This window comes from Ictidomys tridecemlineatus, chromosome 4, assembly GCF_052094955.1.
Source record: "Ictidomys tridecemlineatus isolate mIctTri1 chromosome 4, mIctTri1.hap1, whole genome shotgun sequence".
Taxonomy (NCBI): Eukaryota; Metazoa; Chordata; class Mammalia; order Rodentia; family Sciuridae; genus Ictidomys; species Ictidomys tridecemlineatus.
Window position 1 is genome coordinate 141,491,993 of NC_135480.1, and position 22,078 is coordinate 141,514,070.

General features: G+C 32.9%; 1 protein-coding gene across 3 annotated transcripts in view; it reads right to left on the reverse strand.

Moving 5' to 3' along the window:
• The window catches only part of Smc5 (structural maintenance of chromosomes 5), a 94,665-nt gene that overhangs the window by 31,731 nt on the left and 40,856 nt on the right, over positions 1 to 22,078 (reverse strand). For all 3 annotated transcript variants that reach the window (XR_005733912.2, XM_040285677.2, XM_005324097.4), the window contains exons 9-13: positions 14,751 to 15,006; positions 12,413 to 12,567; positions 10,090 to 10,203; positions 1,999 to 2,093; positions 1,269 to 1,401 (exon numbers count right to left, since the gene is read on the reverse strand). Coding sequence is in view for 2 of the 3 variants with exons in the window: in XM_040285677.2 (XP_040141611.1) it covers positions 1,269 to 1,401; positions 1,999 to 2,093; positions 10,090 to 10,203; positions 12,413 to 12,567; positions 14,751 to 15,006 (753 nt within the window). In the remaining variant the exon portion in view is untranslated. The remainder of the gene's footprint in view (positions 1 to 1,268; positions 1,402 to 1,998; positions 2,094 to 10,089; positions 10,204 to 12,412; positions 12,568 to 14,750; positions 15,007 to 22,078) is intronic.

Here is a 22,078-nt window from a genome sequence, read left to right on the forward strand (position 1 = left end):
CTCACTTCTTTTTTTATATACATTTTATTTATTTGTTCTTTTTAGTTATACATGACAGTAGAATGTATTTTGACATAAAAGGAGTATAATATCCCATTCTTGTGGGTTGTACATGATATGAAGTTACAATAGTTATGTATTCATATATGACAAAGGTAAGTTATGTCCAAATTCATTCTACTGTTTTTCCCTTTCCCACTCCCTTTCTTTCCCCGCACTTCCCCCACTCAATTTGGTGGACCTCCACTCCTCCCTCCCCACCACCTATTTTGAGTCAGCATCCACATAACAGAGAGAAATTTGGCCTTTGGTTTTTAGGGACTGTCTTATTTCATTTAGCACGATAGTCTCCAGTTTCATTTATACACTGGCAAATGCCATAATTCCATTCTTCTTTATGGTCAAGTAGTATTCCGTTGTGTATATGTACCACATTTTCTTTATCCATTCATCTACTGAAAGGCACCTAGGTTCGTTCCATAGTTTAGATATTGTGAACTGAGCTGCTATAACACTGATGTGACCATTTCACCATACTATACTGATTTTAAGTCCTTTGGGCATATGCCAAGGAGTGAGATAACTGGGCCAAATAGTGATTCCATTCCATGTTTTCTGAAGAATCTCCAACAGTGCCTTCCATAGTGATAGTGGTTGCACTGATTTGCAGTCCTCCTAGCAATGTATGAGTATACCTTTTCCAAAATCCTTACCAACATTTATTGTTACTTATATTCTAGATAACTGCCATTCTGACTGGAGTGAGATGAAATCTCAGTGTAGTTTTAATTTGCATTTCTCTAATTGCTAGTGATGTTGAACATTTTTTTTCATATATTTGTTGAGTATCATATTTCTTCTTCTGTGAAGTGTCTGTTCAATTACTCACTTCTATCTTCTATTAGTGAAGTATTCAGAGCCCCAAATGAATGATTACCCATCATGAATGATCTGAAGAATACTTCTATACTGACTGTTATAAAATGAACTCAGTATTATAAATAGCAATTAGGTTCCCAGAAGTTTATATACTGTATTAATATGGCAACATGCTCCCCAAGCCTCTTTTCTTTTGAGACAGGGTCTTACTAAATTACTTAGGACCTTGCTAAATTGTTAAGGCTAGTCTTGAGTTTGTGATCCTCCTGTCTCAGCCTCCCAAGTCACTGGAATTAGAGGTGTGTGCCACTGTGCTTGGACTTGCTTTATTTTAAACTAAGAAGTTTCAATGAAGCTATGTTTCAGTAACGATTCAATACTTTTCTTACCCGTTCAATTCTTTCCCTGGTTCTTTCAGTTCCCACAGGAACTTCATGAATATGATACTGGCAACAAAGGTAACTCATTACAGGATCAGGTGCATCAAATAACTCTCGCAAATAGGAGAAAAATCCATATTGTCTGAAAGGAAAAGTACTAATTTTTCAAAAGAACATTTAAAAATTGATTGTTAAAACTACAAATTATTTCAACAATGGAATAGGAATTCTTTTTTAAAACATTTTAAAACCACTTAGTATTATTTACTTGTCAGAGAAGTTTAAGTTTATTAGAAACAAAGTATCCTTTTGTTGTTTCTTCTATTGTTCTTACATTTAGAATGTCAACTTATATCCAGAGTTAAGATATTCACTTATAATTGTTCATTACTGCAATATTTACATTTAGTCCTTCTGGAAATTATTTCTGTATTATTTGCCATTTAATTTTCCCAATACCTAACCAACTCTTATCTTGCATCTTTAATAAAAGATATTTAGCATTTTCCATTAAACAGTCCAGTATTATTCCACTGATTTAAATTATCACCTTCATCACACACTATGCCACATGATATATTCCTGGGCCTAACTTCTTCCATATTTTAGACTTCAGTAGATATTCTACAAGAGAATAGTACAGCTTACATCAAACATACTATGTGACAAGGAGATAATCAAAATATATTTAAGATTATTCAATATTCAAATTAGTTGTAACAATATTTTCACAACTTACTTTAGTTCATTCAGAGACCTTGAAGGTGCTTTGTCTGCATATGAACTCTTGGGAGCAATAACAGCATTTACTCTTAACTTTTTATTGTCACGAACCTGGATATAGGGAAAAGAAAGTATTATCTTAATTATCATGTATTCTCAATTGAAATGATTTTTCAAGTTGCTATATTGCTACTGTCATTCATGGGATAATCAGGAAAAAAGCAGAACAATGGATGTTTGATGATACTTAGATAGTATTGCTTGTGTTAATGGCAGGTTACAAAGTATTGGGCTAACCTTTCTACAAATAATTACTACAAATTCTGAACTAGATTTTAAAAACAATCATATGGCCAGCTCAGTGGCACTTGTAATCCCAGCAGCTCAGGAGGCTGAGACAGGAGTATCGTGAGTTCAAAGCCAGCTTCAGCAAAAGTGAGGCATTAAGCAAAGCAGTGAGAGCTTGTCTCTAAATAAAATACAAAATAGGGCTGGGGTTGTGGCTCAGTGGTCAAGTGCCCTGAGTTCAATCCCCAGTCCCCCCTCAAAAACAAATCATATGAAGACATTGGAAAAACAGAAGCTGGAGGAAAGTTGATACTCAGAAGAGAAGAAAAGCACTGAAATTTGTGCTTATGTGGTTTCAGGGTAATCCCCAATCTGGAGCACAGGAATGGGAATAAAATTCAGGTAGAAAGCTGTAGTTTTGTTGCTGTAGGAATCATAGGATGGAGTTTTGGGGTAACTAGAATGGCTACAAATTCTTAGAAGGAGAGTATTGCAAAGAAAGAAGGTCCAAAATCTGCATATAAACTCCTGTTTAAATCCTTGATTGACCCTTAAACTATAAAGGGATGAAAAATTCGAGGGGGCTGGAATAAAGCAACAAGTGGAAGGCTGAAAAAATTGCATGTAGATTTCAATTGCTGCCCATTGCATGAGATAGAGTTTAGAATTCAACTAAGTTAATTGTCTGTTAATCTCTTTAGAATAAGACAGATGAATCCAGTCTTTACATTATCTACGCGGTAATTTTTTATTGTATACTAAATGCACCATAGTCAAGAAAACAAATAGTGAAGAGAAAATGACCTCAGAAGAACTCAAATATTGGAATTGGAAGGTAAGAACTTTATTTTTATTATGTGTGTGTATATAAATTCAAATAACTATTTCTCCTCCCATAATCTTAAGATTTCATTTTATATATATATAGATACATATATATACACATATATGACTATTTTAGTATTTAATTTTTCAAAATAAAACACACAAACATATAATCCTGTACTTATTACTCTTTGACAATATGTTCACTTGATTATTTAACTTTCTGGAAATAAATTCAAATAACTAGTTCTCCTCCCATAATCTTTTTTTAAAAAAAATATTTATTTTTTAGCTTTAGGTGAACAAAATATCTTTATTTTATTTTTATGTGGTGCTGAAGATCGAACCCAGTGCCTCACGTATGCCAGGCGAGTGCACTACTACTTGAGCCATATCCCCAGCCTCCCCCCATAATCTTAAGATTTCATTTTTCTGATACTAGCAATGCTCCTGTTCTAATTCTACATTACTGGGAAATTTCTTCCTACTGACTACAGAGTTGAACAATCGATTCTCAATTCATGCTTGTTTCAATCTGATTTCAAAATCCTAACAGTTGATGAGAGAAACTTGGAAATAAAGAAAATAACATTGTCTTCCCCCCCCCTTTATTTATTTATTAGTTTATTTATTTATTTATTTTGAGAGAGAGAGAGAATTTTTAATATTTATTTTTTAGTTTTTCGGTGGACACAACATCTTTATTTTATTTTTATGTGGTGCTGAGGATCGAACCCAGCCTCCCGTGCATGTCAGGCAAGCGTGCTACCGCTTGAGCCACATCCCCAACCCCAACATTGTCTTATAAGTTCAACTAGTAAAATTCACTCACAACGAATATAATAACATTTCAGTGAGGGTTTTCTAGGAAGCTTCCTGATATGTTTACTGGACTATTTTACTGGACTATTTTTGAATTCCTGAAAACCAATAAAGAAAGGTAAGCTTAACATAATGTTCAAGAGACAAAATTGGACAATGATTTTTATTTAGTAAATTATAAAAAAATCAAATTATATTTTGATTTAGTATACACAGAAAAGGAGAAAGATAAAAAATTACAAATGGTAATGTAAGCTATGATAGATGGTAAAGAGAAAAACAGACAAAATTATATCATATAAATGCTAAAAAATGGAAGCCAATAGTTTACAAATACCAGACAAAGGAGACTTAAATGAAGAAATGTTATGAGAGGGAAATGTTATAGTTTTCTCACTAAATGTGCATGTACCTAATAACATAGCTTCAAAATGCATCCAAAGAGTGACTGAACTAAAAGCAACACAGATAAAGTTCAAATCATAAAAGGAGATTTTCCCATACTTCTCTCAGTAGTTGATTAAGCAAACGGAAAACTGGAAAACTATCAGTAAGTTTATGGAAGATTTTAATTACTAATATTTGAATATGTGCTTATGGTTATATATCTGTATAGGAATGTGTGTGTGTGTATATAATTCTAAAAATATCAAAATGCATATATGAAGTACACAGGCTTACCAAAATTATAAATATTCTGGGTCATAATATAAATCTAAACAATTTTCAAAATTATTCATGTTTTTTCTTTTTTTATTTGTTCTTATTGATGCTTTACAATTGTACATTAATAATGGGTTTTTCACTGTTTTATACTCACACTTACACACAACATAACTTGACTAATTTCATTCCCCACTACACAACCCCTGGTCTTCTAATCTACATGAGAGAAAACATATGGTCCTTGACTTTCTGAGTCTGGCTTATTTTGCTTAACATAATGATCTCGAGTTCTGCCCATTTTCCTACAAATGACATAATTTCATTCTTGATAGCAAAGTCCACTATGAGTATTTTCTTTATCTGTTCATTGATGGACGCTTAGGTTGATTCCATGTTGTGGCCATCATGAACTGTGCCGTTATAAACACGGGTATGCATTTATTGCTGTATCACACTGACTTTAATCCATTTGAATACCAAGGAGGTGGTATAGCTGGGTAATACAGTGATACCATTCCTAGACTTTTAAGGAACCTCCATACTAATTTCCATAGCAGTTATACTTATTTACAATGCTATCAACAGTGTATAAATGTTCTCCCCATGCCCACATCCTCACCAGCATTACTATTATCTGTATTCTTGATACAGGTAAAAACTTTAAAGCAGGTATGATGTAAGAAAACTATCATTATAATGAATGAACAGAGACCTTTAGCAGACAAAGAAATAAAAAAAAATTAAATAGAAATTCTAGAACTAAAATATGAAGTATCTAAAATGAAAAATTCACTGACAGGCTTATTGGTAAAAGATCCTGGCAACATTAAAAAACAGTTTATGCCAGAAACATGAACATCTTAATTAAAATAGAAAAAATTCCTTTGAAATGAGAATAAAAATAGAATAATATTTACACTTATTAGTGAAACTGAGTTTTCTATAAAAATTCCAAAGATAGCTCCAGATTCAGATATCTTCACTGATAAATGCCATAAAACAGTCAACACCAAAACTTGGCAGAAAAAAAGAGGAAACACACTTGCAAAATCATTTTTATGCCACACTCTCACTGCAAAACCTGACAAAAAAGACTATAAATTATTATCACTCATAAATACAAATGCAAAAATATTTTTTATAGACAGAATTCAGCAATATATGGTTACATGACCATGCAGAGTTAATTCCAGGAATGTCAGAATAACACAATACTCCAAAATCTACCAATCCAATCTATCATATTATTAGACTAAGTACAAAAGCCATATGATCATCTCAGTAGATACAATTTATAAAGCAACTATTAGAATTCAGTAAATGAATTTAACAGTGTCACAGGATACAAGGTTAATATAAAAAATAATTTTATGTCTGTGTACTAGCAATAAACAATTATAAAATGAATTTTAAAAATCCATTTTCAACAATCAAAAACAATGTTTACTTTTATACATTAAAATATATATTTAACAAAAGATGCTGAAAGATGTGTGAGAGGCATGGTGGGACAGTAGAACAGAGAATATTTCATAATAGCACAGATTAGCAATTCTGAAACTACATTCAGAGCATTCTAAGTTTGAAAAATGAGTAAATACATATGGGGTGCTATGCTTTTCATTAATACAGAAAGAAATAATAAATATTTAAAAAATTAGAGAGTACCCACTAATGCAACAATGCCAAATGAAAACAGCAGTGTGAACTCAAGGTACATTTAGCTCTCTAGACAAATAAAGAAATAAGTAGATATGCAGGTTTGCATGCAAGGACTTAGAAGTAATGAGACACCAGCAACAATGAAAATAACTAGCTCCTAGGTCTTGGTTTCTAAAAGCAACTAGGGTCTTTGGGAAAAGGAATAGTTGTGCAGGATATGTTCAAGATGAGCCGCTCAATAAGGCAATAAAATAAGAAATGCTGAAAATATGATGACAACATATCCATAGGACACAGGAGTCAATCTAAGTTTTCACTGGCCAAATCTGGGACAATTTGAGCATTATGATAGTAATGGCCATGCACAGTGGAGCATGCCTGTAATACCAGTGGCTCAGCAGGCTGAGACAGGTGAATTTCGAGTTCAAAAGCCAGCTTCAGCAAAAGCAAAGTGCTAAATAAGCAACTCAGTGAGACCCTGCAAAATAGGGCTAGGGATGTGGCTCAGTGGTTGAGAACCCCTGAGTTCAATCCCTGGTACCCTCACCCCCACAAAAAGACAGTAATGGATAATTCATAAAATTCTCTGGGTCTATACCAATACAGTAAATAAATAAATATAAATAAATGGAGAAAAAGCTCTTTTAGTGGAATGCCAGCTAGTAAACTTCGAAGGAAAGATTGAGTTAGACTCATAAATAGTTCTTTTAAAAACAAATTACTGCTATTATTATCATTTTTGTGGTTTGGGGGAAATCTTACATAGGGCCTTGTGCATGCTAAGCAATCTCCAGCCCCTTATTAATGGAACTTAAACCTACTAGGCAGTTTCATGAGAGACAAGATATTTATTGTCTCAAAAAAAAATTACAAGGAAAAATAATTAAAAAGAAAAATAATCAGTTTTGCTATACTTATTGTATAAAATATACAATTTTATTTGTATATTAATAATTTAATGTGTAACAAATTTGTTCTAAGCAACTGATATATTAGGAGACAATTTGAGTACTATATGAAATTCACATTTACTTACATGCAATTTCATACACTAAGAAACAAAAGGTTATCTGCAAGAGAATGCAGAAAACTGCATCCCACTGAACCAAGTGTCGTATATCTTGTATTGCATAACTGAACACACACATTCACACCCCTTCAAACATCAACAAGCCACCTCAGTTCAACATGTTTTAAGCCATACCCACCTATATTTGCAGTTACAATTTTTCATCCAATTTCAGATAACCAGTTTAAAATTGTTTTAGTCACTATTAACTCACAAGTTGCACAGTTCTAAGGCTCAGGTCTTTTTCAAAAGGAAGCATCCTACTTATGTTATTTGTACATTAATAATTTAACATGTAAAACTGTGCTACCATTTTTACTAGGTTCATTTTTTTGAATCCATCATGAAAAATTTTGAAAACTGTATCCTAACCCTTTCCCTTCCATAAGCCCTGTGGGATTTTACTGCACATTCTGCACAGCAAAGTGACTTTTATTTATTTATTTTTTGGTACCAGGGATTGAACTGAGGGGTGCTTAACCACTGAGCTACATACCAGAACTTTTTATTTTTAGACAGGTTTCACTAGGTGGCTTAGAGACTTACTAAACTGTTGAGGCTGGTTTCAAACCTGCAATCCTCCTGCCTCAGGTACCCAAGCCATTGGGATTACAGGTATGTGCCACTGAACCCAGCTAACACCGTGATTTTAAAAAATGTATATCTTGTATTGTAACACAACTGACTGTACTTTGCAATGGAGAAACAATAAAACAAACAGGGCAAAATATAAATAGTCAATCTGGAAAACCGGAATACAAAAATTCTATCTACTACTCTTACAGCTTTTCTGTAAGTCTAAAATCATCAAAATAAAAATTATTTTAAAAATCAATAAAGGAGTGGGAAGTAAAATGAAAGAATACAGGCTGTGAGTTAATCTATCATTAATGCTAGTATATAAAGTTCATAAAGTTTTGAAAAATCTATTCTTTTAATGGTTATTTTAAATAAAACTGAATAACACAGTGAGAAAGTAATTTTACTTTCAATTCTATTTCAATATTTCTAATTATATCAACGAGAAAGCTATAGTTGTCAACATGTCCTTAATTCCCTGTTACCTCTTTTTAAACATATTACATGCTTTCAGCAAGCACCAGTACAGGTCTAGAATTTACTAACATTGTTTTTATTTTCTTACTGTTGCACAAAACAGTTGGTTTCTAATTTGATAGTGATATGCTTTCTTTTAGAATACTTTGTTTGGATAACAAATATTCAGGTGACTTAAAGAAAAACAGTAATTGATATTATAGGCAGGACCCAGACTTTGTAGAACTTGTGAAGGTAGCACATGATAGTACGGAGAAATGGAAAAAATTGTGACTACTGTTTGTAAATTACTGAGGGATGAGAAATGGTACTCTAGTAGATATAATTACAGGATAAAGTTATACAGAATAAACTTCACAATTTAACATACACACAAAAAATTATATGTATGAGAAAGTTCTGGTCCTACCTGATAAGTAGCTATGGAAAGATAATTGTTATAAGCACAAGGGAAAAAAAAAAAGTTCTGGCTAGGGATATAGAGGGTGTGCCTAGTATTCTCACAGTATTAGAACATAGTTCAAATCCTCAGTGTACAGGCAACATAAACTTTTGACACAAGACACTCAGTGCAAGCTAAGTTGGTCATCTAATTAAACCTGATTATATGACTTTACAGTATACCATGTCTTACAGATATATAACTTTAATAACTGGCTCTTTCAGTGCACTCTGATGTAAGATCAATAATTCTATAGTCAGGCTTGAAACAGTTTTAACATACATAGATGTTCAATAATTTGGAAGCCATTTTATAATTTTATATATGTATATAAAACATAAACAAACACACACACACACACACACACACACACACACACACACACATTTTTAAATCCATTTACCTTTATGTTCATTCTCTGCCAACTACTGAACCAGGAGTAGGGCAATATGATAAAACCAAAGAAAGTTAAGGATTCTTTCCAAGCATTTGTATACTACAGATACAGGGGACCGCTTGAGCTGATCTAGGGTACTGTCCTCACTTAAATTAACAAAGGTTTAAACAAGACCAAAATAGATAATCTAAACCAAGCTTTATAAGCATTTTACTTTATTTTATTTTTTGATGTAACAACATTTTAAAGTAGCTTTTATTGATAAGAATTTGCTTAACAAGCATTTTAAAAAAAGAGAAAGTACATGAAAAAGGGAAATTAAACCTTACTGATAATAACAATATACAGTTGATAATATATAAGCTGTAAAACAAAATCATATGTACTTAACTATATAATATATAATACAGCATGTAAAATATAAAAATATTGATTTTGCCTTCAAAGAAAGACTGACTTTATCTAAATACATGCTCAAAAATGGATGACCAAAACCTAAGGCCCATCATTGTTTCTCTTTGAATCTGACAGAATTACTTTTCAAACTAATTTCAAAATATGTTACAGGTGAAATTATGTGCTGTTTGCCTTTTATAAAACAAATTTATTGGGATGGGGGTATAACTCAAGTGTGGTAGAGCATTTGCCTAGCATGTGTAAGATCCTGGGTTTGATCCTCAGTATCACAAAAAACAAATCAATAAAACAAAAAGTCAAACTTATCACTTATAATGACAAAAAAAGGAAAGAAATTAGCAAAACTTAGTAATTTTACACAAAACTCCTAGCAAAAAAAAGTAGCTACTACTTTTTGCTCTATAATTAAATATTATAGCACTGAAAGGCAAATGTTACATGTGCTACACTGGTTAGTACTTACCTCTCTGAGGAAAACCTCCATATCTTCTTGACTTTCAAACACAAAGGCTCTCAAGTCATTTGATGGAATATGATTTTCAATATATTTGGCATTTTTATTGTCTTTCATATTGATCTATACAAAACAAAAAGAAAAAAGCTGATCTTCATGGAACCCCTTGATTATTAGAACATATTTATATTGAATATCTTTATTTACTCAGATGCATACTTGAGAAAAGAAAGACAAGAAAAAATGACTGGGTACAGAACAGTCTTTTAAAAAATCTAGTCTGTTACCAAGAAACGATCAATACATACTTAAACAAAAGCCAAGATTTAAATAGTACCTAATGCATATTAATTTTGATGCTATATAAGAGATAACTTTAGTTTTTTTTTTCTGGTCAACTCATTGAAAACATATGAAACAGTCTTAGATTATGACTTAAGAGTTGAAATATTTCTCTTTTCCCAAGCTTTTAATATTTTTCTTCTTAATCTTCAAGAGAACTTAAAATTATATATGGCAATAACTGATAGATAATAAAACACAAAGAACTAAAGAGTAAAACTTTATGAAACTATTGGAAACCTAGGTTTACACCACCATAGCATAAACTTACAAACATCTTTAAAAATTAATTAACTAGGCATTTCTGCCATGTGTATTTCAATTTTATGGAAAATATTAAGATATGTCAGAGAAAACAAACTATCACAAGAAGAGTCCAGCCCTAAAATTTTCTATACATTCTATTCTATATCTTGTTTTAAAATTATCGTGCCATAAATTTCCTCTTATGTTATTAATTAGAAACCTACAGCAGTATTTTTAATGGCTCAATAGTATTCCACTATAAAAAATAAAGTAATTTACTTTCACCCATCAGTATCTTCATAAATTTTCATCTTTTGCCTCATCTGTAAATGAACCCTTCTACACTTCTGTAACTCTACATTGGAATTATTAGAAATAAATTTTGTAAATAGATTGCTAATTGGTGAGGTACATGACTAAGTCTGTATATTGCTATCTTGCCTATCAAGGTAGAAGCATTTCAAGCAGGCCTTGAAGACTTAAATAAGTATGTATGGGGACATTCAATGGAGGGAAGTGTTATGTTATGAAAGGAGAAGGGTTACTCTATAAAGGAAGAAAAATCAGAGTATCTCTTTTCACTTTAAATATTCAAATATAGTTTAAAATATAAGTATATGCCAACTAGTAATATGATGTGATTAGAAAATCAAATGACAAGAGAATGAGAAATCTAATTAAGTTCTGAAATATTATTTTGAAGTCAACATTTTAATAAAAATCAGTTGACAATTATATTTGCATTATAAGATATCAAGGGTGACAATATTTTTCTCATATTTTCCTTCCAACCTAATCAGATAAATCAAAACAATGTCTACATTCAAAATAGAAATTCTCTTCTTGATCTGGAAAAACATTTTAATAATATGTACTTGAGCAAGAAGAGAATACATCATCTATATTAATTTTGTTACTATAAAAGATTGAAATATATATATGAAAAGATTTTTAATAAAGTATAACGCAAATATGTTACAGAAAAAAAAATAAACTTTTCATGAATCCTGCAAAGACCTACAGTGAATTTTTTTAAAATAAATTATCTAGCAAAATAATCCTTAAATCATTGTGGGGTAAGTTTTGAGCTTATATGTCAACGACTAAAATGTCATTATCAAAGAATGTAGTTTGTCACTTTCTCATTTTTTTACATAAAACTGATCATTTTACAGTTCAGAAATTATTCTATTAAATTCATAGTCACAACTTATTACATATTTACTAAATATAGCTTTACCTGTTCTTAATGACCCACAATAATCAATAAAGGCAACAATATGTCAATAAACTACTTGCTTTATTCTCAAAATCCCCAGAATGTCCTTTTAAATAACAACCAATTTCTTGCTCATCTTGTCACGTGTTCCTCATTAATGTTTTTATTTACACAGTAGTTTTCCAATTCTTCAGCAGGTTTAAATCTAAAACAAGCTATAATGTAATAACCAGCCTAACCAAGCTAAGTTTATACAGGATTCTTGGCCTGTAAGCTTCTAGTTTATACCTCTTACTAGAAAAAAGTTTGCAGGTTTTATAATACTATTATAGATCAAGGGGCCTTTTATAAAGTTCATTTATGGATTTAGCCCAATACCAAAGATGCCAGAAGCCTGATAACAGAAAAAACAGTATGTTAACAGGACTAAAAATTCTTTAAAAAAATTAACAACAACAACAAAAAATGCACAATGATTACAATAATAAAACTACAAGATGTCACTGAGATGAATAATTTTCTTACCGTAAGCATTATAGGCTCACAAACTCTTTGCTTAAATTTGTCTCTGTTATTTCTTAGCCACAAAACAGCATCATAAGTGTCCCGGTACCTCTGTCTCAGCTTATCTTCCTTTTGATTCATAAGATTGTCAAAACGTTGAATATGGTCTTCCACATCTAAAATTGAAAAACAAAGTAGATTCTTTGAAAATTTTAATTAATGAAACAATCTATTAATAATTTCTGAGAGAAAAATGATTTTTAACATAGAATAATAATACATACAACAAAATGAAGAAAAAGAGATAAAAAGAATTAAAAGATATTCTTAGAAATACAAAGAGTCTGGAATTAATTTCCAAATCTCTTCTTAGGAGGTTATCTGCAAATGTACTCTAACAAAGTAAGGGCATAAAAGATACACACACACACACACACACACACACACACAAAATAGAGGAATAGGCTTAGTCAACATAGAAAAGGTATGAAAGAAATCTCATATGATAAAATACTGATGGAGGCTTTGAGAATTACCAGTGTAGGTGGAAGCAGGATGAAATGTTATAGAATTCAAGGAAAGAAAAGATAGCATTCTCCCCTTTACTTAAGGAAATGCTAAAGAAAATGTTTTCTGTTTAAAAAAATAAAAAATAAACATAAATTAGCTGGGCACAGTGGCACATGCCTGTTACCCAAGTGACTCAGGAGGCTGAGGCAGAAGAATTGCAAATTTGAGGCCAGACCCAGCATTTTAGTGAAACCCTCAGCAGTTTATCAAGACATTATGTCAAAATAAAATAAAAAGTAAGGATAGGCTGGGCACAGTGGCACACACCTGTAATCCCAGTGTCTAGGGAGGCTGAAGCAGGAGGAAAGCGAGTTCAAAGACAGCCTCAGCAAAAAGTGAGGCTCTAAACAAGTCAGTGAGACCATGTCTCTAAATAAAATACAAAATAGGGCTGGGGATGTAGCTCAATGGTAGAGTGTCCCTGAGTTCAATCCCTGGTACTCACCCACCCAACCTCAAAAGGAAGGGCTGGAGACATAGCACTGTAATAAGTGCCCCTGTGTTTACTATCCAGTACCAAATAAAAAAAAGAAAGAAAAAAATTCATAAAGGTAAATTAAAACCTTATAAAAAGTTATGAATTAAAGGAAATTTAGCCATCATATACTACTTGGCTTGGCTATGAACAAGTTTTACTATTATACTAATCAATACTTGGTATTATAAACTTCCAGAATTAACCCATAGAACACATAAAACTTAATTATGGTTCTCAATAAAATAGATGTGTCAAACCTTGAATATAAAAATGGGAGTATAGATGAGAGAGTTTTGAATGTGAGAAGCAAGGACAGGAGCACAGTGCTAGTATTTTAGATCACAAAATGTGTATGTAAACAATATGGACAATTGTTAAATGCCACAGAAAAAGGCATATTGCCAGGCGCAGTGGTATATGCCTATAATTCCAACAGTTTGGTAGGCATCAAATCACAAGTTCAAAGTCAGCATCAGCAATGGCGAGGCACCAAGCAACTCAGTGAGACCCTGTTTCTAAATAAAATCCAAAATAGGGCTGGGGATGTGGCTCAGTGGTCGAGGGCCTCGGAGTTCAACCCCAGTATCCAACCCCCAAAAAAGATAATCTGAGAAATTACAATAATTAGGGATGTATTATGAGCTAAAATCTACAAAATAACTATCAAAAAAATGATGTCTAAAATTGATTAATCAAGTGATAATGAGATAAGAATATGGTGAATATATGAAGATGTCTATTACAAAAAACTGCAAGAGTTAAAAGTGCTTACTCTTGAGAGTGGGTCTGGAGGTAGGAAAGGGGTTGCATCACCCTTTTCTTTTAGTTCTTTTTAACTATACACATCTAGAACTTTTAAAAGCATAAAAGTGTTTTTTATTTCCCCCACTGGTATTAGTCATATACAGTGAACAGAAAGAATATAAGATCTCCATCCAAATAACGCTACCAATTTATCCACATGGTCTACAGGAAAGAAAAGCAAAGATGAAACTGGACAGGTTTGAACGACCAAAGCTAATGGTTATAAAGTGTAGGATAAAGAGCTTAAATTTGATCTGAGTAATATTAAGTTACTCAGTAAAGAAAATAAAGTTAAGCATTTTTAGAAAATTAATTCTATTGTTGTAATTGGACATAAAATAATGATCAACCAGAAGTAAATCATATATAAGACAAATATAGGTAATAGGGCACAAGTTGGAAGAACTAAGTTTGCTCAGCAAGGAAACTTGAACAGTTTAAAAAAATAAGTATCAGGGAAGAAGAAAGGCCATTGTCAGAGATGAATCCCCATTTTAAGAAACTTACTCTTTTTCTCTTTCTCTAGAGTTTCCTTCTCTCTTCGTTTATCAATTATCTCGCCTTCACATAATGCCTTTTCATCTTGAACTCGTCTCAGATCATTTGTAATGGCATCAATCTGAGGCTGAAGATTCTCACAGTTTTCTGTGGTCTTTAATTCATTTTGCAAATCCTCTATCATTTTGCGAGTATTACTTATTCTCCTCTGTCTGTCTTGTTCTTCATTTTGTTTTACTGTTAGAGCCTGCTGAAGTTCCTCAATCTAATAAAACAAAAGTAGGTCAGTACCTAAGATTGCTTTTTCTCCTCATTTGTAAGGCTTAATACTGAAGTTTTACATGAGGTTGAGGATATGACTCAGTGATAGAGCACTTGCTCACCATGCTGAGGCCCCAGGTCCCACCACTAGCACCACAAGAAAAAACAAAAAACACCAAACTAAGAATATGGAGTTTTTTTTCTCTCTACAAGGAATCCTACTAGAATTAGACTAGCAGATTGCCAGTTCTACCAGACTACCTATCTTGATTTGTTCACTAACATATCCCAAATACCAAGAATTGTACTTAGTATGAAATTACACACATAATAATTTAAACATAATGTAAATTATTTTTGCTGAATAAACAAAATAAAAAGCTAAATTTCTAAATAGTTAAAGTGAATATATACTATACATCATACAACCAAAATTGTTATGCTGTATAATATACAAATTTCAATAAATAATACAAATGATTATAAGTCAATTATAATTTCAAACCACAATATTTTTTTTGAACAAAATTATTTTCTACCTATACTTCAAGTTAATACTGTGAGATTTAAATTTTTTTTCTTTGTAGTACTGAGGATTGAACTCAAGGCCTCGCACATGCTAGAAGTACTCTACCACTGAATTGTATACATAGTTCTTGATGTTTTTTATTTTGAGAAAGGATCTCATCCTCCAAAATAATTGGGTCTACAGATGTGCACCATCATGCCTGGCTTTTAAATCAGTCTTTACACTTGAAGTTTTGGTTCATAATGTAAATTATTTTTTAAAAGCCAGGCGCACAGGTTGCCACCTGACATCAAAGGAATTTTTTTTTAATCTAAACCAAAGAGTTACCATTTTCTGTAAGACACACAAACAAATGTACACTTACATATCTAATTGATTTTTGTATAAGGAGAATTCTCTATTAAAATATTCAAGGTTCATATATTACACCATCTATTATTAGTTGACTTTATTTCTAAATCACTTATTTCCTTCTTTTCATTATAAAAGTTGTTAACATATTCATTACAAAAATATGAAAAATAGAGACTTTACAAATAAAAATCACTCAAAATATAAACAAACTTAAATTTTTACATTTAATAACAACCTATAAATGTCATAAAACACATTTTTTAAAATTAAAGGGCACCAATAAAAATTTACTGAGAGCAGTTTCTTAGTACCCATGTTCCTGCAAAATAAAATTTGAACACCTACATGATGTCCTGTTATATGGACATACTACACTTTATTATATTCCCTATTGTTGGAAATTTGGAATGATATAAATGTTTCCTTTCTAAAATTTATCTTGGTAGTATTATGACAATGAACAAAACATATGCTAAAATTCTTTCACCCTTACCAAACATAGAGAATGAGAGAAAACATGAAAAAAAATTAAGACACCTGTCATTGAAAATTAACAATGTTTAAAGAACCTGAAAGGAGGAAGTAGACAAGAAGCTCCAGTGTTCAGCCTGGAAACCCATGAAGTCCCAGGCCTTCAGAAGAATAAATGGGCATGTCACAGAAGACAAGTACAGAAATAAGAATTACTAGGCATGAAAAAATTTAAGTTCATGAAAAAGGAGCAAGACACACACAATTTAAATACACATGCTTTCTACTTCCAGTAAAACAGAAACCACTCAGCTCCTGAAAAAAAAAAAAAAAAAATCACTGGGTTGGCTTTTCACTTTGACCTTTCTTACCTTTGGGCTAAGTTTTTTGAACTCTTTAACTCACTTGCCACCCTCATCCAAGAAACTACCATGACTAATCACATTAGTCCTACCATGACTACCCATGTTTAGTTTGAGCAAAGTCTAAACCTTTTAGGTCACCCATCTTCAATGGGACACTACTGCCTTACTGATCAATATCTTCAATTTCTCCAAATGTATCTTATTCTAACTGAAAACTATTATTTCCAAAATACTTCTCTCTAGAGTGGTAACTTGCTATAACCCTACTACACTTCAGGACTCAGAAATGGAGGTGTCCTCATTGTCATGACATTCCTTCCTCCGTTAACTGAGCCTCACTTTAGTTCCTCTGAAGACCTGAAAGAAGACTTTGCCACCCATTATCCTTGTTACTATGTTAACCATCTCCCCTTCATATTACTCCCTGATATTATTCATTTATCAGATGACTTTGATTTACCATCTTCCTCTATTTAATTTATCATTATGCCTGTCACGTGATTTCAACCTAAACACAGAAAACCAATCTAACTTTTTGGTCTCTGTTCCCTTACTTCTGCAACTTCAGTTGTTTTCCCCTTATATTGTAGATCATGTAAATCACACTACTTCTGAAGACCATATTTTCATAACCCTACTGTTTGATAATCATTTCCTTTCCCTCCATCTAATTCATCTGACATTCTTATTCCAGCTATCCATTGGCCCCCACAAGGTCCTACAATCTATTGATGTACTACCTTTTCACAATACAACTCTCCTTCATTTATTTCCTCAAAGAGCACTACAACCACTCCACTGCAAAGACCCCTGAATCCTCCATTCCTATGTCACACTGGCCAGGGAAAAAAACTAGTATTAATTAAACCTAATTATATTAGTTCTATCTTTCTATATCTAAGCAACTGAACTACTGGAAAAAAATCAAAAACTGGTCTTTTAATTTATAATAATAAAATTTAAACAAGACATCAAAACTATCAATAACAAAATTCTCTAATAAATTTGTGCCCTCATTCCAATATAAATTCATATCTCTTCCTCCTGTCAATCTATTACTGCTGCCTTCCTCTACTCAGCTCATGACTTCATCTCATATTCCATTAATAGAATAATTAAAATCAAGAATTCTTCCTTCTTTCAAACCTACACTTCACCTACATTTGAGTTTACTATGTTTTATCTTATAAAATGTATAAGACAGTCCCTGTAGCTACCTAAATCTAACCCCTCCAACGCAACTCCAGACCAGTGTTTCTCAAATTATTTATGACAGACCATTTAGAAAAAAAAAAAGCCTGTCATTGCAAGTCAGCTTTTATTAATCATAATTTAAATTAATTATTAATAATCACTGGGAAAACAGTTTGGTAATTTTTTTTAATTAAAAGGAATTTATGATACTGTACTCTCGGGAAATTACACAAGAAAAATAAAAGCACATGCATACAAAATGATATACAAGAATATTCACAGCAACTTTATTGGTAATACCCCCAAAGCACTTAAATATATATATAAAGGTTGAATGGTTAAACTGTAATCTAAGGAAAAATGAAAAAAAACACACTACATTTAATAAAAATAAAAATATAGAATATCAAAAATTGCACCACAGCTAACGCAGTAATGAGAGAAAAATTTGTAGCTCTAAGAGCTATAAACAATTTATAACCCAGCTGTCCATGGTGGTGTACATCAGTAACCTAAGCTACTTGGGAGGCTGAGGCAGAAGGATCTCAGTTAAGTCTAGCCTGGACAAGATAGTGAGACCCCCTACACAAACAAAAAGAAAAAGGAAAGAGACAAAAACAATGTACAGGGTAAAATTCTCAAAAAAATAAACCAAGCTCTATCTTATAAACCTAGAACAGAACACCAAAATAAACCCATATCAACCAGAAGAAAGAAAACAATAAAGGATAACAACAAAATTTGAAAATAATAAAACAGAAAATAATGTAAAAAGAACTGTTTTCTTAAAAAAAAATCAATAAAGTTAACACACCTCTAGCAAGAATGACTAAAAAAGGAGGGGTGGGGGGAAATGTCAAAAGAAACAAACTTCCCATGGAATGAAATAGAAATATCACTATTATCTATACTTACCAAAAGCATAGGAGAATTTATACATACAAATTTGACAAATGAGACAAAATAAACCAATTTCTTATAAAACACAAACTATCATAACTCTCAACTAATATGAAATAATTATCTGGATAACCTGAAAACTACTAAGGAAACTGAACTCAAAATCTTAAAACTTCCCCCAAAGAAATCTCTAGGCCCAGCTAGTGTCACTTGAGAATTATACAAAGTGTTAAAAAAAAAAAAAATTAACAATTCTACACAATCTCATCCAGAAAACAGAAGAGGAGGGATTACTTCCCAATTCATTTTATGAAGCTAGCTATTACCTTAATATCAAAAGCAGATAAAGCACCATAAGAAAACTACAGAACAAAATCCCTCAGATACAGAAGCAAAAACTCTTTAACAAAATGTTTGCAATATATTTATATGTAAAAAGAACTTACATTTATATACCACAATCAAGTGGGGTATTTCAGGGACGTAAGGTTGATTTGATGTTCAAAATCAATGCTGATCTATCATATTAATAGGTTAAAGAAAAAATTATACAATCATATCAATATATATAGCAAAGCACTTTTATAAAAAATGAAGATTAAAATTCTCAAACAGGGGCTGGGGATGTGGCTCAGCAGTAAAAGTGCTTGCCTGATTTGCATGGGGTACTGGGTTCAAATCCCCACCATCAAAAATAAATAAATAAATAAAAATTCTCAAACAAAGAATTTTCTGAATCTGACAAAAAAAAAAAAGCATCTATACAAAACTAAAAACTTGGCCCCCTCCCTCCGTGCCTGCAAGTTAGGCGGAACTCTGACCACTGGCACATCAGGCCCAGTGGCCTGTTGAGGGGTGGAGCCGCCACCTCCCTCCGTGCCTGCAAGTTAGGAGGAACTCTGACCACCAGCACATCAGGCCCAGCGGCCTGCTGAGGGACGGAGCCGCCCCCTCCCCCCGCACCTGCGAGGTAGGCGGAGCTGCGACCCACCGGCAGGTCAGGCCCAGCAACCTGTGGAGTGACAGAGCTGCCCCACGCGCCTGCAGGGTAGGCAGACCTGCGACCGACCAGCAGAGCAGACCAAGTGGCCTGCCAGCGTGGTAGACAGATAACCCCAACTGGAGGAGGATCACAGCCACTACCTGCCCTGCAAGGGAGTTTTTTCAACTATACAAGAGCAATATAAATAAACAGAGGGAAAATTTCAAAAACACGACAGTTTCACCAAACAGAAAGAAACGCGAGCAGTATGAAAAGACAAGGAAAGAAAGGACCATAAGCAATGCAGGTCAACTCAACTCTAGAAGAGGTAATAGCTGCAACAGATGGAATGTCAGACAAAGAATTCAGGATATACATGCTTCAGATGATCTGGAGTCTCAAGGAAGACATGAGACAGCAAAATCAGACAATGAAAGATCACTTTGACAAGGAACTACATAAACAAATCCAGGAAGTAAAAGATCAATTTCACAGGGAGTTAGAGGTAATAAAAAACAAACAAATAGAAATCCTAGAAATGCAGGAAGCAATAAACCAACTTAAAAACTCAATCGAGAATACTACCAGCAGAGTAGATCACTTAGAAGATAGAACGTCAGACAATGAAGACAAAGTATTTCAACTTGAAAAGAACATAGACAGCTCAGCAAGTCTGCTAAGAAACCATGAGTCTGCTAAGAAACCAAGAATTATGGGATAATATTAAAAGACCAAACTTAAGGGTCATTGGGATACAGGAAGGCACAGAGCTCCAAACCAAAGGAATAAACAACCTATTCAATGAGATAATACGAAAAAACTTCCCAGACTTGAAGAATGAGACAGATTCCCAAATCCTAGAAGCCTACAGGACGCCGAACGTGCAAAACCATAAGAGATCCACACCTAGACACATTATAATGAAGATGCCCAACATACAGAATAAGGAGAGAATTTTAAAAGCTACAAGAGAAAGGAAGCAGATTACATTTAGGGGTAAACCAATCAGGATAACAGCTGATCTTTCAACACAGACTCTGAAAGCTAGAAGATCCTGGAATAACATATTTCAAACACTGAAAGAAAATAGGTTCCAACCAAGAATCGTGTATCTGGCGAAACTAAGCTTCAGGATGGAAGATGAAATTAAAACCTTCCACGATAAACAAAAGTTAAAAGAATTTGCAGCTAGAAAACCATCTCTTCAAAAAATCCTTGGCAAAACATTACAGGAAGAGGAAATGGAAAATAACAATGAAAACCAACAGTGGGAGGTAGGACAGTAATGGGGGGAAAATAATCAAAGAGGAAAACAAATCAGGTTTAGTAACATTAATAAACAAATATGGCTGAAAGAACAAACCATATCTCAATAATAACCCTAAATGTTAATGGCTTAAACTCACCAATTAAGAGACACAGGCTAGTTGAATGGATCACAAAACAAGACCCAACAATATGCTGCCTACAGGAGACGCATTTGATAGGAAAAGATATACATAGACTGAAGGTGAAAGGTTGGGAAAAATCATATCACTCATATGGACTGTGGAAACAAGCAGGAGTGTCCATACTCATATCAAATAAAATAGATTTCAAGCCAAAGTTAATCAAAAGGGATAAAGAGGGACACTACATACTGCTCAAGGGAACCATACACCAACAAGACATAACAATCATAAATATATATGCCCCAAACAACGGTGCTGCTATGTTCATCAAGCAAACTCTTCTCAAGTTCAAGAGTCTAATAGACCACCATACAATAATCATGGGAGACTTCAACACACCTCTCTCACCACTGTACAGATCTTCCAAACAAAAGTTGAATAAGGAAACTATAGAACTCAACAACACAATTAACAACCTAGACTTAATTGACATATATAGAATATACCACCCAACATCAAGCAGTTACACTTTTTTCTCAGCAGCACGTGGATCCTTCTCAAAAATAGATCATATATTATGTCACAGGGAAACTCTTAGACAATATAAAGGAGTAGAGATAATACCATGCATCTTATCTGATCATAATGGAATGAAACTGAAAATCAACGATAAAAGAAGGAAGGAAAAATCATGCATGACTTGGAGAATGAACAATAGGTTACTGAATGATCCATGGGTTTTAGAAGACATCAAGGAGGAAATTAAAAAATTCTTAGAGTTAAATGAAAACACAGACACAACATATCGGAATCTATGGGACACATTGAAAGCAGTTCTAAGAGGAAAATTCATTGCTTGGAGTTCATTCCTTAAAAAAAGAAAAAAACCA